Raw genomic sequence first — 14,676 nt, 5'->3', positions numbered from 1 at the left:
TCTCTCTACATCCTTAGTTCTCTCACATCCTTAGTCCTCTCACATCCTTAGTCCTCTCACATCCTTAGTCCTCTCACATCCTTAGTCCTCTCACATCCTTAGTTCTCTCACATCCTTAGTCCTCTCACATCCTTAGTCCTCTCACATCCCGAGTCCTCTCACATCCCGAGTTCTCTTCATCCTGAGTCCTCTCACATTCCGAGTCCTCTCACATCCTTAGTCCTCTCACATCCTTAGTCCTCTCACATCCCGAGTCCTCTCACATCCTGAGTCCTCTCACATCCTTAGTCCTCTCACATCCCGAGTCCTCTCACATCCTTAGTCCTCTCACATCCTTAGTCCTCTCACATCCTTAGTCCTCTCACATCCTTAGTCCTCTCACATCCTTAGTCCTCTCACATCCTTAGTCCTCTCACATCCCGAGTCCTCTCACATCCTTAGTCCTCTCACATCCTTAGTCCTCTCACATCCCGAGTCCTCTCACATCCTTAGTCCTCTCACATCCTTAGTCTTCTCACATCCTTAGTCCTCTCACATCCTTAGTCCTCTCACATCCCGAGTCCTCTCACATCCCGAGTCCTCTCACATCCTTAGTCCTCTCACATCCTTAGTCCTCTCACATCCCGAGTCCTCTCACATCCTTAGTCCTCTCACATCCCGAGTCCTCTCACATCCCGAGTCCTCTCACATCCCGAGTCCTCTCACATCCTTAGTCCTCTTCATCCTGAGTCCTCTCACATCCTTAGTTCTCTCACATCCCGAGTCCTCTCACATCCCGAGTCCTCTCACATCCCGAGTCCTCTCACATCCTTAGTCCTCTCACATCCCGAGTCCTCTCACATCCCGAGTCCTCTCACATCCCGAGTCCTCTCACATCCTTAGTCCTCTCACATCCTTAGTCCTCTTCATCCCGAGTCCTCTCACATCCTTAGTCCTGTCACATCCTTAGTCCTCTTCATCCCGAGTCCTCTCACATCCTTAGTCCTCTTCATCCCAAGTCCTCTCACATCCTGAGCCTGTCTGCAGACTCACCTCCTGAAACTAAAAGCATCACCCCTGAACAACTGCAGCTCGGTGTTAGCTACTGATTGACGGAGCAATGCTTTTCTCCGCCTTGCTTCTTGATCTTTTTAATCTAATCACAGACTCCTGATGATTGTGCAATGAAAGAAATCAATTTTATCTTGATTTGTTTTATAACTTAAAATGTAAAAGACCACGGATGAAAGCAGCATCATCAATGACCCAATGGTGGTGCTCAGTTCTTTAAAGTCAAGAATAACATTTCAATTGAAAAACTGGAATTCCTGTGGACCCGCGGGGGATGTATTGTTATTATAGATAATAGAGTTAACCACATTCCTATTATGTTTTATCTTTTACGTGATGTCGTTTTTACCTCTATGCACCTTCTTTATGCAAAAGAAACTCCGAAGACAAACGTGTTTATGATTCTGTAAACTTTTTACTGCTGTCCTTTGTTTGCATTGTTATTTTCTTATCATGAAATCTAAATGTCCGTCTCTTTCAACGACCATGAGACATTTTTCTTGATTTACCATATTATCACATTTGTTAAGAACAGTATTGTATGATATGTTATGTTCTTGTGTCTAATCATTAAGGTTCGCTGTATTTCACAGGATCCCGTTGCCACATCCGCCTCCACTAATCACGCCTGAACTAGTGGTTATTGTGCAAAGCCAATTTAAGGGTGCTGCAGAATTACAGATGAATTAAATATGAATAATTATGGCTTGTAATAAAAAGGAGTATGATTCTTGCTGGGATGTGACCTTGGTGTTTTCTTACTTAAATGTGTTTTAATGCTTTATTTCAACATCTTCCAGGCAAATGTTTAACTTCAAGGTCCATTGATGTTTTTTGACTTTGTATACAAGTTCATTCAAATAATCGACGATAAAAAAAGACTTAATGTATTTAAAAGTGTACCATCACGAGTAGGTTATTTCAGGAGAACAACATAAGAAACTGTACAATTAGAGCAGATTACAAATAGTGCCCGGATGTTTCTTAGTGAGGGATTACGCCTTAGAACAAGGGAAATATCTGAGAGCATTCTGGTGTGACAACGACATGGTGTAGTTTTGAAAATATCCCGAATAATGACAGGATAGCATGTCGAAATACTTTGAAAAATCATCGTATAGTTTGTCGAAACATTTTAGAAAAAAAACAACTGTGTTGTCTGTGATATTAGAAAAAAACAACTGTGTTCCTTGAAACATCAACTCCAGAAGAGGCCAGGTCAGCAACAATCATCTTGACAGATGTCCGGGGATTCTTGCTGACATCTCTGACTATTTTCCTCTCCAGAGTTCTTGAAATATTGCGCTTTCGACCCCGCCTAGGTTTGTTTCTTACAGACTTTGTCTCCTTGTACTTCGCAATGATGCAACGTACAGCAGTTCTCGACACTGTGAAGCGCTTGGAAATAGCAGCATAGCCTTCCCCCTTATCATGAGCCACAGATTTCCTTTGTCTTTGGCATGGTGAGTAGGAGTAGTAGTATAGTCCATCTCAATAAGGTATTCAAGTGCCTGTTTCTTGGAGTCCTTTTATGCTGATTGATTGATTAGGTGGTTTTGAAAGCAAAAATTCACATGGGGGCTAATATTTTCACCAACCCATTTTTCATTATATTTGATGTAAAGCAAGTCTAAAAACTTATTTTATTTTCCAAAATGTACCAAAAGCTACTAAATAGCACTGGTGAATGTTTGATTATATCAAATTTGATCAATGCTGGAAACATTTTAGAATTTTAGGAAAATGTTCCATAATCCCTGGGGGGCTAATAATTTAGGCCTCAACTGTATATTATGTTGAAAATATCAGGAAAAACAACATGGTATTGCATGTCGGAAAACTGAAAAACTTACATCATGGCATAGTCTGTCTAAATATGACCAAAGTCAAAGTTTAGAATTTCGAAAAACACAATGAAAAAAAAAAATATATATAGTAAAAAAAATAGTACAAAGCGAGTATAAAAAAAGTAGGAACATTCATGAAAAATCAAAGAATTATGCAAAAGCCTTTTCCTTCAAAACAAGTGTTGTATTCTGATCGGCAGCAGATCAATAATGTGTAATGTGATTATGGTAGCACTTTATTCTTTGACGGGGAAGTTATTGAATATTTGTATTGTTATATATTTTCGGTGTTGCACTTTGTAGACGGTCCCTGCGGAGTCTCTCTCCTCCGGATGCAGACAGGGAGCAATGTAAGTTCTCCAACGTTTTGGTTTTTTAAATGTTATTGATCCTTCCTTTCGAAAACATCAATATCTTTTTCTAATTTTACCGAATTACTTGCATGATGGCATCACGAGCGTCACCATTAAAAAAGGTGGGCACAGCAACACATGAGGGTTAATTGGGTTTGCTGTGAGGAGGGAGGAGCCGGAGCTGCGCTGAGGCTCAGAGGATTTACCCAACATGGGAGTGAAGTTAAATCCGAAACCAACATACTTTACATGTCACAGCACATTGTGAGAACTGTCCGGGTTTCATTTTGATCAAAGATTATTTCTAAAGGTGTAATAATCTTGAAATGACCTGAGCAAAGAGCCATTCTCACTGCGCTTTTACTAAAGTCAAGACAAGGAGCGAACCTGGCAGAGTGCTCCCCTGAAGAAGACAGAGTCTAACCTGCACAGGTAAGATCTTCACAACACTCACAGCTGCATGAAACGGATAGTATTTAAGAAACTTTAACATTATTAAAAGAATAACAAACGCGCATGTTCAGATATTATAGCAAATATATAGATATTATAACCAACAAGCAGAAAAACCGTACAGAAACATAGTATAACAGGAGCATTACACATGTCATATTGTTTTTAAAAAAGTGTAACCATATTGTACCTCTAATTTTAAACCCATTTTAAGAGTTTTATTTTAAAGAGTTTTTTTGGTAGTACAAGTTGCTTTTGTTGAAACTGGCAAGTTGTTTTTATGTGATGACAACTGAAAAAGATGTGCTGTGATAACCATTCACAGAGAGAGGTGTTGCCTTATTTGGTGCAGTTGTTGGAAGCATTTTGATATTTGGAATAGAGACAGAATCTACTGGCATTATTTCACTGAACAGGATATAGGAAACAAGGGCATACTCAAAGAGATAAGATCAATTAGGACAAGAAAAGGCCTTACAAACCTGATGCTGCTTCTGTGAAATTGTTAGAATTGATTTGGGTTACCATGTTGACTTCCTCGATTCATCTTCCATCAATTTTGAAGAATAAACAAAAATAAACCATCCTTATATTAATGTTTTATAACTGTTGTCGCCCCACACTGTTGGGTTTTGTTTAGGATGCATGTCCTGCCGCTGAATCAATACTTCATGTCCTTTGGGAACAATTCGTTTTTGACAATAGATTGTTTGTACAGCAGATTGCCTTCTCAAATCCCTGTGGATATCTGTGTTGTGATCGATGAAACAGAGATGCTCTCTATTAGTCTAATGAACTGCCACCAAAGTGTCCGGCACTGATTCATTAAAGCTGTTGCACAATGCAGCCAATACAATGTCCGCATCCCATAGCCTCACAGGTGGCTGTTGTAATGAAACGATAATAAAAAAGATAAATCAAATATGTCAATCTATTTGGATGCTAAGAATACAAATTCACTAGTCAGAAATGTTGAAGAATAAAAGTAACATATTAACTGTTAATCAAAATCCTGCAACCTTAATTGACCATAATGTGACATTTTGGGTTAACTGGCAATAATTGGTTATCTGCCAATCCATAAAAAAAATCCATATTGTGAATCCCTAACTCCCCTGTGATGGATTACACTGGTACAAATCCTGCATGCTGACCAGCCTGTAAATAGCACCTTTAGTACAATGAATGGAAACTCAATTTCAACCATTTGCTTTATTAACCATGAACATGAAGAAAGTCAATCAGTGTCATTACTATGTATACCCATGTCTTCTAACCTTAACCTTTCACTTGGACCAGCAAATGTTAAAATGTAACACAACTTTAGTGGGAATCTATGAATTATTGATGTGAGGATGCCATACTTGATCTGAAACTTTCCACACAAGTGCTTAAACCCGAAAAAACTGATATTTTCTTGAAATAATATTGGACAGATTAAAGTTTCTCTGCTGCTAAATATAAAAATAATCGTTGAGGAAATTCTCTGGCACGAGCAAGCGAGCCGTTGCTCTTGCACCTGAGGCTTAAAAAGGCACACGTCGTCTTATGATCATCAGTCCGTGCCCATCGTTCCCCCTGAGAGGCACGTATTGATTGTGACAGGAATGCAAAGCAGAGAGGCCAGGTTCTTGAAAACAGCCTAAATCTGATGTGTCTAGTTAATGATCCACCGAACAACGGCTGCTCAGGATGAAGACAGGGCTCAGAGTTTGAAACACGGTTCCATTTGGTTGGTTGTTTGAAGACGGATAAAGACGAACCACTGAAAAATTGTTTATTTACTTTAAACAAAAAAAATTACTTTCAGATCTCTTGCATAAAAGAGCATGACTCACAATGGAAGAAACGGATGTTGGATTAACCAGAATAAACAGGACTAGACTGAATGACTTGTGCAGGAAGTCACGATACAAATAGTTTGAATACATTGTCTACTATACTGAGCACGACCAAAACACAGCACTCTGTTTTATTATGTAAACAGTCCCTCTAAGTGTTTGAGGTGAGTCAGAGGAAGCTTTTATATTTATGACCACGTGTACTCTCATCTTCATCTGGCTCGACCGAGATGAGGGTATTTGTCACCGTAGATCTGTTTCAGTGCAGTACATACAATTATATTGGTTCAAAATGTCATTAGTCAAAAATATCCACGGTAGCATCATCATAAAACAGTACATGATGACACAGTACTGAAACAGCCCTTTTAAGAGTTTTTAATGATCTGCACCTAGCCGCCGACTCAGGTAGCCCAGCTGTCCTGGTGCTGTTAGACCTGACAGCTGCCTTTGACAATGTGGACCATAGCATCCTGTTGTCACGGCTTGAACAGTCCGCAGGCATCACAGGCTCTGCCCTTGCATGGTTCAGGTCCTACCTGACAGACCGTAGCTTCTCAGTGCAGCTAGGTGCCTTCTCCTCTGCTAAAGCCCCTCTTACCTGTGGGGTTCCCCAAGGCTCTATCCTGGGCCCCATCCTCTTTTTACTGTACATACTGCCCCTAGGTTCAATTCCCACTAAACACAATATTCCCTTCCACTGCTACGCCGACGATGTACAGATCTATCTGACTCTCAAAGCAAATGTCAAACACTCACTACAGCAGTTGATGGACTGCTTGATAGAGATAAAATCCTGCCTGAGCAAAAACTTCCTTAACCTCAACGAGAGCAAGACTGAGGTCATCTTTTTTGGTCCCCAACCTCCAGCCTCTCCGGTTGATATTCTGGGCTCTCTCAATGAAAACATCCTCCCCTCTGTCATGAACCTTGGAGTGACCTTCTCTAGAACTTTTAAATTCGACAAGCAGGTCAGCACCGTAGTAAAATCCTGCTTTTAAAAAAAATAAGACTATTGGCCAACACCAAGTCGTATTTATCTTTTAAAGACCTAGAAAGGGTTATTAATGCCTTTGTTACCTCAAGACTGGACAATCGCAACGCTCTGTATATGGGTATGGACCAGGCCTCAATTAAACGCCTGCAGCTAGTCCAAAACGCAGCTGCACGTCTCCTGACTGGCCACAAAAAGCGTGACCACATCACCCCAATTCTGGCCTCACTACACTGGCTTCCAATATATTTCTGTTGTAAATTATTGTCTTTTATTGTGATTATAGTAATGTGTTTTTATTACACGTACAGCACTTTGGCTCAACCAAAAATCGCTTTTAAATGTGCTATATAAATAAAACTTGATTTGATTTGATAAAACACTCTTTTTTTCTGTCAGGCCACTTTGGTTACTCTCTTTCGATTAATTACCTCAGATTGTAAAGAAGTCAATAAGACAATGTTTCTACTTCCCTTGCTATAGATAGATAGAGTCTATCAAATAATAACAACTCAGATTGTTGATAAGTCTAGGACAAAATGATCCTAATTCTCTCATGACTTACAACCTCCGATTGTATAGAAGTTTTAGAGAACATGTTCCCAATTCTATCTTGATTTATTACCTCCATAGAAGTCTATGACAAAGGCTTTATTCTTCTCTTTTGATTTATTACCTTAGATTGTATAGTAGGCTATGAGAAAATGACCCTACTTCTCTTTTCATTTATGACCTAAAATTGTATAGAAGTCTTTCAAGATATATTCCGAATCCTCTCTTGAGAAGTAAACATTTTTCTGACACATTTTAAAATTTTAAACCAGCTTTAGTGTAGCTTAAGACAACAGATTAAGTAGATGAGTTCTGAAAAAGAGGTTTCATTTTTCTGCATTGAAAGTGAGAGGCGTGTGGCGCAGTGGACTAGTGCTTTGGCGTTCGGATCAGGGGTACAGGAGCCGGTTCAAACCCCACTGCAGTCAGCATGTCGTTGTGTCCCTGGGCAAGACATTTCCCCCCAAATTGCTCCTGTGGGGATTGCCCACAGTATTGAGTATGTAAGTTGCTTTGGATAAAAGCATCTAACAAGTGACATGTAATGTAATGTAAAAGAAACCGGTTAATTCCTTTGGAAAACGGGGAGATGAGTTTGAGGGCAATGAAAAAAAAGCTAGTTAACTACAAGGGCACTTGGGACAGAGGTTGAAAAAAATTAAAATAGCTGCATCCACCAAATGGTTCTGATGACACTATAACATTGTGTGGGTTCCTCCATGGCCCATGCTACACCCCTACAGCAAGATTCATGACAATGTTGCCAGTAGTTTTTCTGTAATATTGCTGACAAATAAAAACAATCAAGCTGAGGTAATGTACTTTTATTGTTATGAGTTTTCAGGCTCAAGATATTTCTAAATGACTTACTTTTTTTCAGGTATCAGCGGCGTGTATTAAGGATGCCCTTGTCCCAACATCAGACCTGGAGGTAACCCCACGTTGTCTGTGCTGTTGCCCCCCCCTCTCAGCGGAGATGGTGCACTGGACAACACAGTGGGGGACATGTGTCTGTATCCAAACTCTGCTGGCCTTTGCCTTGGCCAACTGTCCCTCACTTTACCCCAACCCTGTCAACTTCTCCGTTGTGTACACCATGCCGTTCTTCCAGGCTAAGGGTCCTATCCAGAACATAGTCAACAACTCGTATTACCAGGAGGTGTATGTTGCCTCTAAGAATGTGATTGAAGCCGTCAACAGAAGCTTGGAGAAGGCGTGGGAGCTCCACACTGGGCCAGTGGGAAGCCCAGAGTGTCGGGTATGCGATATGTGCGACATTGACAAGGATCCAAACTTCCTGGAGGACACAAACAATCAGGTCTTGCTGTTGGATACCCTCTTTATGTATTTATACTCTTGTGGAAGTTCTCAGTATGGTGTATGCCATTTCCACCAACTTAACTCAAATGGAGAGCCTCCTTCTCTTTCAAAGTGTTTGTTCAGAAAGGTTACAAACCCCGCCGCCAACTGTCCTGACTGTGTGGCTAGTCCTCTCGGTACCAAAGTCACCATGGTGGAAGAGGGTCAGACTGTCTACTTCTTTGTTGCCGCCACAGTCAACGACAGTGTGACGCAGCGTTACGGAAGGAAGTCTATATCGGTGCGTCGACCACTGGCCACAGAAGATGGTTTCTACAAGGATGTGCGTAGCCTGACTGTCCTTCCAGGTTTGCGGAGGACATACAATATTGAATATGTCTACAGCTTTTTCACTCAGGAGTTTGTCTACTTCGTCTCAGTTCAGAGAGAGAGTCCAGATCAGGAATCCTCTCCATTTCAGACTCGTTTGGGCCGACTCCCAAGGAATGAATGGGAGATGAAGAGGTATCGTGAGGTGATCCTGGAGTGTCGGTTTGAACCAAAACGCAGACGGAGGAACGTAGCCAGTGAGCCCTATAAGGATGTGGTTTACAACGTGGTCCAGGCAGCCCATTTTAGCAAGGCAGGCAGGGAGCTGGCAGAGGAGTTAGGGGCGGAGGAGGAGGATGACATCCTCTATGGAGTTTTTGCTGTTACTGATGACAACGGGGTCACGGAGCACGACTCTGCCCTGTGCGCCTTCCCAATGGACAACGTGAACAAAGCGATCGCAGATGGGGTTGATGACTGCTGTAAGTCTGGACCAGAGCAGCTCTCTAGAGGGCTCTGCCATTTCCAGTCCTGTGAGAGCTGTCCACATGAGGTGAGCCCATCAGTCTGCTAACACACACCAATTTCTAGGTGATTTGGTCTACTTTTGATTTTATTCAAAGCTAAGATGGTCATTCTAGAATCATAAAGACTTGCTGCCCAACCACCTATCTCAACCCTGAACAGTCAAGGTCAATGTCTTACCATAAACATCTTGCAAGGGATTTACAAATTGAGGGTAACCATACAGACAAAGCAATGTTGTACTACTGTATACCGACAGGTACAGACAGGTGTAGATCAAAGGTAAATTCAGTTGTGTGCGTGTCTGATTTGTACGGAAGAGGATTAGGGCCACATTATTATTTTTTTTGGCAGGATTTGAAGAAAATGTTTTTTTTTTTGTTCTGAGAAAAAAGTCAGAATTCTGACTTTTTTTTCCTCAGAATTCTGACTTTTTTCTCAGAACAAAAATAAAATATTTTTTTTGGGAGAAAAAAGATTCTGACTTTTTAGAATAGTTCCCAAGCCTTCCAAAACTATTACAGTCCTAGCTGTAGGTGTCTATTGACTGTTGTACATTTTCTAAAAGATTCTGACTTTTTTCTGCCAAAAAAATAAAATAAAATTGTTCTGAGGAAAAAGTCAGAATTCTGAGATTAAAGTCAGAATTCTGAGAAAAAAGTCAGAATTCAGATTTTTTTCTCAGAACAAAAAAAAAAATCATGTGGCCCTAATCCTCTTCCGTAGATTTGTCAAGGGCTGGCATGTGGAGTCTACTGGATAAGATCATCCAATACATCAATCACTTTTATAGAACTCACTCAAAATAGAAAACATCTGAGGTATCCGGGTGAACTGCACTCATTCAAATGGAAAACTATTTGCTGACTCCGGGTGAAAAATCTTGGCAGGTCCTGTTCAAAACCACGTGAGCCATATATTACCTGTTTTCTTAACATGCGTGTACATATTGAAAAGATAGTAAGGTTACTTAGTTTGCTATGACTGGAGGAAATCATTGAAAACTATAATTTGCTTGTGTTGTAATCGACAATGGTTGGTCGAGCGTATCAAATAATGGCCTTGGTGATGGCCTTGATTTCTGTGGCATCAATCTTCCCTAATTTGCAGATACTATTTTACTTTGACAAAAGACAAAAAAAGTCCTTAAATCCTAAAGTTGCCACGGAATTAAAGTCCCCGAAAAGAAAAACATGTGAGAGCAGAAACACTGAACACAAATAACCAAGCATTTCTCAAGCATCACATGTTCACCTGGCTAATAAAAGTGTCGATCAAATGAGTGAAAGGAATGTGAACCATCCTCTCCACATACATAGCAACATTAACCCAAGGCATTTACACATTGGGAGTGTAGAAGAGACTCCATGACAGCTTGTTTGAACATGAAGAAATAAAATATGAAATCCAAATGAATAAAATAACTAAGTAGGAGTTTCTCTGATGTTATGGTTTTGATCAACAATGATAGTGACAAGGATAAAACCCTCAAGTGTGTTTTCCAGATTATTATGTAGAAACATATTTTAGTTTATGAAATACTGTAAACATTGCTCTACACCACTGGCAGGAGCAAGATGACTGTGCTTCTGTAGTTTCAGCCAAACATGAGTAATGAAATGAAACAAAAAGGTTGTACAGTGTCAGCTCCAGCTTTTTGTGGTTATTGTGTCAAATGATAAGACTCTCATATACCTGTGTGTTAGAGAACTATGACACTTAAGGCAGAAGGCTGCTAGCTTAGCTTAGCATAAAGACTGGAGACAAGGGAAACAGCTATGCTAGCTCTGTGCAAAAATACAAACAAATATCTGCCATGTTTTCAACACATCTCACACATTTTTTATTTTATTTAATCCAAACAAAAACAGAGGTGTTAAAAATACAATTTGTGGTTTAAGGGTGGTGTCTTGTTCATGAAGTTGCCACACAACCTGCAAAGACTGACTTTAAAAAATCAAGACATAACATGATGATAATTAGTAGTGTTGGTATGTCGAATATTTTTGCTTGGGATAGAGCCAGGATAACTGTTTCACCCTGCTTTCTGCCTATGTGCTAAGCTAAGCTAGCTGCCTGCTAGCACTAGCTTCATATTTACCAAGCGGACATGACAGATATGAATGTATTCAACAAACTCTTTGCCAAAACACCAAACCACATATTTCCCCAAAAGTTAAACAGTAACAACACATTTTGTTTAATTGCAGTCATGAACTGACATGAAAGCTTTGCGATCATCCGATACAAAAGGTGTGAGGTAATCCAAACGTGTATTACTCCTCTTTGACCTGACTTGATCCACATCCTCTTCATCAGGCGTTATATCTTTCAGCAAGCTGTCCGAACAAAGTGAAACACAAACAATGGCATCAGATATTATTAATATGTCGGGTAGTAATAGATGTATTTATTTTCTTCTCAGAGTGTACCAGATTGCGTAGTTTAAATGTTAGTATTTCTCCAGACCCCCTTCTGGGGTTAGGTTTTCAGCATTTCAAATTGTTCACATGTGGCGGATTTGATTACAAGACAAGTGTGCCTCTTTATGTTATAGAGTTCAGCTTTGATTCTAGAAACTTGATGACCATCATCAGATTAAACCTTTTTTAAAAGCATACTTTAGTCCTGTGAAAGGATATAAGGGATATATGCACTGTACTTCACTTGAATTCATATTGTATGCTGAAAAGCGTATATATTACATTTTTGTTGAATAGATTTGAGCGGTTCAAAATGTCTGGTCACGATTTATTGACAAAGGAAAAAAGTGGGTCCCGAGGCCTGACCAGTTGAGAACCACTGCATTAGAGCGTAAAAGCTGTAACTATAAGTATCTGAAATAAATATGTGTACTGAAACAAATTGTTTTCTTATGCGCAATTACTTCACACTGTCTTTGTCTTTTTCGTCCTGCATTTATTGAGCCCCCCTCAGAGAATAACTGGCCCCCGCCTGGCCCCCCTAGTCAAATTGGTCTAGAACCGCCACTGATCAGCATTCAGTGAGCACTCGCTGTTAAATCCAAGAAAACATGGATTCAAATGGCTTTTTGGATGAACAAGTATGGAAAGTGTCAGCCTACACACTGGTGGAATGAACATTAGACAGGGGTCAGTGGGATTGAGGGTTGTTGACATTGTATGACTTGTTTTCCGCATCAGTTGAGTGAATTTCTCAGGTCAGACAGTAAGAGCAAAACATTTTTTTTTAAATTGTCTTAAAAAGTGTGCCTCATTCCTTCCTGTTGTATCAGTTAACTGGCATGGTGTGAGTGTATTCAATGTCCTTTTAAGGCAACAGTTTGAATTTAGGTATACAATTTAGACTCTGCATTGGTTACTTGTGTCATTTCTCGTGGGAAAACTGCTTTCTTTTTTCCAGATGCTATACATATTTCTCATAATGTTATTTCTTATATTATCTACATGGTGGCTAGGAGTGGGAGTTTGTGGTACCACTTTGTATTCCCTAATAACTAAAAATACTTTCTTGTCAGTTTGAGAATTAACATGTAGTGACATTCCCAGAACTGAGTTGCAGCTTGAGATGTTGTCTGTTGTTCAAGGTTAAGGCAGGCTGACAAAATATCACTGTTTTTTTTAACTGAAGGATTCATAGTGGATGGAAATCTTGAAAAACAAACATTTTAATGGAGTTGTTCTCTTTTGTATTTGCCTTCAAAAGAACATTTTCCACCTGACTAGTGAACTTTTTTGTCTTGCGGTTTCTTCTGTTTTGCTGCTTTTGGCTGCTGGTCTGAGTTTTGAGTAACTTCCTGCCAGCGGGATTGTCCAAAAATCTGAAATCCTGGTTCTTCCATTTCTCAGCCGATCAAAGCAGCTTTTTGTGCCAACAACGTCATCTTGTGCCTCACAAATACTATGCTTTAGTTTTACGCTCCTCTTGTGTTTGGAGGTGAATGACTTCAGTCAAAAGCAATGCTGTTTGTGCTTTAACCCTCGGCTTACATCACGAGACAGGGGAGGATTCATGTCCTCCAACATTTATTTTTGCATTCACTTAATTCGAAAGATGCTTATTTCCCAGTTTCCTGTTTCCCTTTTAGATGCCAGGAAAACAATTAGAAAGTTTTTTTAATATTTTGTCCTGAGGCTAATACCCAGTGTTTACAGACTCCCTTTCAATCAAAACAGTGATCCGCCCTGCTCTGCATTTATAGCCACCAGGCAATCTTTCTGTCAGTAATTCCGCACATAATCATTTATCAAGGCCTCTTAAATTATGAAATGATGTTATCGTGGCAGATTTACCTTGTGCTTCTGATGTGCCAGGGACATTATTTATCATGATTAACCTGGTGACCAGTGCAGCTGATACCACGTCCGTACAAGCTAACAGCTGGGCCTCTCTTACTACAGCGATACATTTAAAAAAACTCAAATGTGATCTTCTGAGAAATTACATTTTTGCACACATAATCTGAGCTGTCAATATCCAGGTCAAATTATTAGCTTGTTCCAACAGGCCCATCTCCATGACAACTGAGCATGGGTGGCAGGCTTAGGCCATTTAAGCGACATTGGGGAACAATAAAATAAAGTGCTCCAGCTGCATGTGGTTGGACACCAGCCAAAGAATGTTTTCTAGCGAGCAGGGCAGCTTATATGGCACTGCGTTAATGAAAGGCACCATAGAGGGCCTTTTTCCCCTTCTCTACCTTATGGGCATCTAAGAGGGCAGCTTTGTTGTGTTTTTGTTGAACAAGGGGGCCCCAGTGATATGTATTGCAGTTGAAAGCTTTGGAAATAAGGAGCCTTGCATTGGGAATTTTTTTTCCTTGGCTTAACATTGAGTTCTGATTGTTTTGTTTTCGAACTGATTTCAAGTTAATAATACATTGTAATGCTTAATATGAATTATAATTTGAATTTAAACATGGCTAAATCTGAAATCAAGTGAGGTCAGACCTCTTCTTTTTGCTTTTTTTGTTTTCTAAAAGCCAGCGGTCTGGTGTAGACCTTAGTGTCAAATCTTTGTTTGTTCTCTCTCAGAAAAACAGTGCAAAAACGATTTTTCAGTCCAAAGATATTCATTTTTATATTATATAAAACAGAAAATAAGGAATTGGCCTTAAATTAGAAGCTGTTTACAACATTGTCTGCCATTTAATGAACTACTCCACTTTACAAAGCTCAGTGTTTCCCATTCATTGATATCGTCCGCCACAAATGGATCTCATATTTTTTATTTATTTTGGTGGTCTAATGGATAGTGAAGTGGGCTGATGATCGGAAGGTCGCAAGTTTAAATCCCGGCTGGAACACCACTACTAGTGTGTCCTTGAGTAAGGCACACATGTATTTTCTTATTTGAGGGGGTGGATGCGTGGGCCATCCGAATAGGTTAAGGGGCCCTTGGCTTTTCTTGCCGGGGTGGGGGGCGGGGTGCGGTGCGGTGCCCCCACAAAT

The 14,676-nt window shown here is 40.1% G+C and overlaps 1 protein-coding gene and 1 long non-coding RNA gene across 2 annotated transcripts in view; both read left to right on the top strand.

The window, feature by feature from the left end:
- The first annotated feature begins 32 nt into the window (after window positions 1-32).
- On the top strand, window positions 33-1,784 carry LOC104945721 (uncharacterized). Its single transcript, XR_798368.1, has 2 exons — window positions 33-484; window positions 706-1,784. It is a non-coding gene; the product is annotated as an uncharacterized lncRNA (long non-coding RNA).
- A 1,671-nt stretch (window positions 1,785-3,455) lies between these two features.
- LOC104945751 (macrophage-stimulating protein receptor-like) overlaps window positions 3,456-14,676 on the top strand; it is a 16,297-nt gene continuing 5,076 nt past the window's right edge. The window contains exons 1-2 of the mRNA XM_010771469.1: window positions 3,456-3,682; window positions 7,971-9,272. Of these exons, the coding sequence (XP_010769771.1) occupies window positions 8,067-9,272 (1,206 nt within the window). The 5' untranslated portion in view covers window positions 3,456-3,682; window positions 7,971-8,066. The remainder of the gene's footprint in view (window positions 3,683-7,970; window positions 9,273-14,676) is intronic.

Source organism: Notothenia coriiceps, unplaced genomic scaffold, assembly GCF_000735185.1.
Source record: "Notothenia coriiceps isolate Sejong01 unplaced genomic scaffold, NC01 NC01_scaffold00009998, whole genome shotgun sequence".
NCBI classification, from domain to species: domain Eukaryota; kingdom Metazoa; phylum Chordata; class Actinopteri; order Perciformes; family Nototheniidae; genus Notothenia; species Notothenia coriiceps.
Note: the sequence above shows the minus strand (reverse complement) of the source record. Positions and strands in the feature narration are given on the sequence as shown.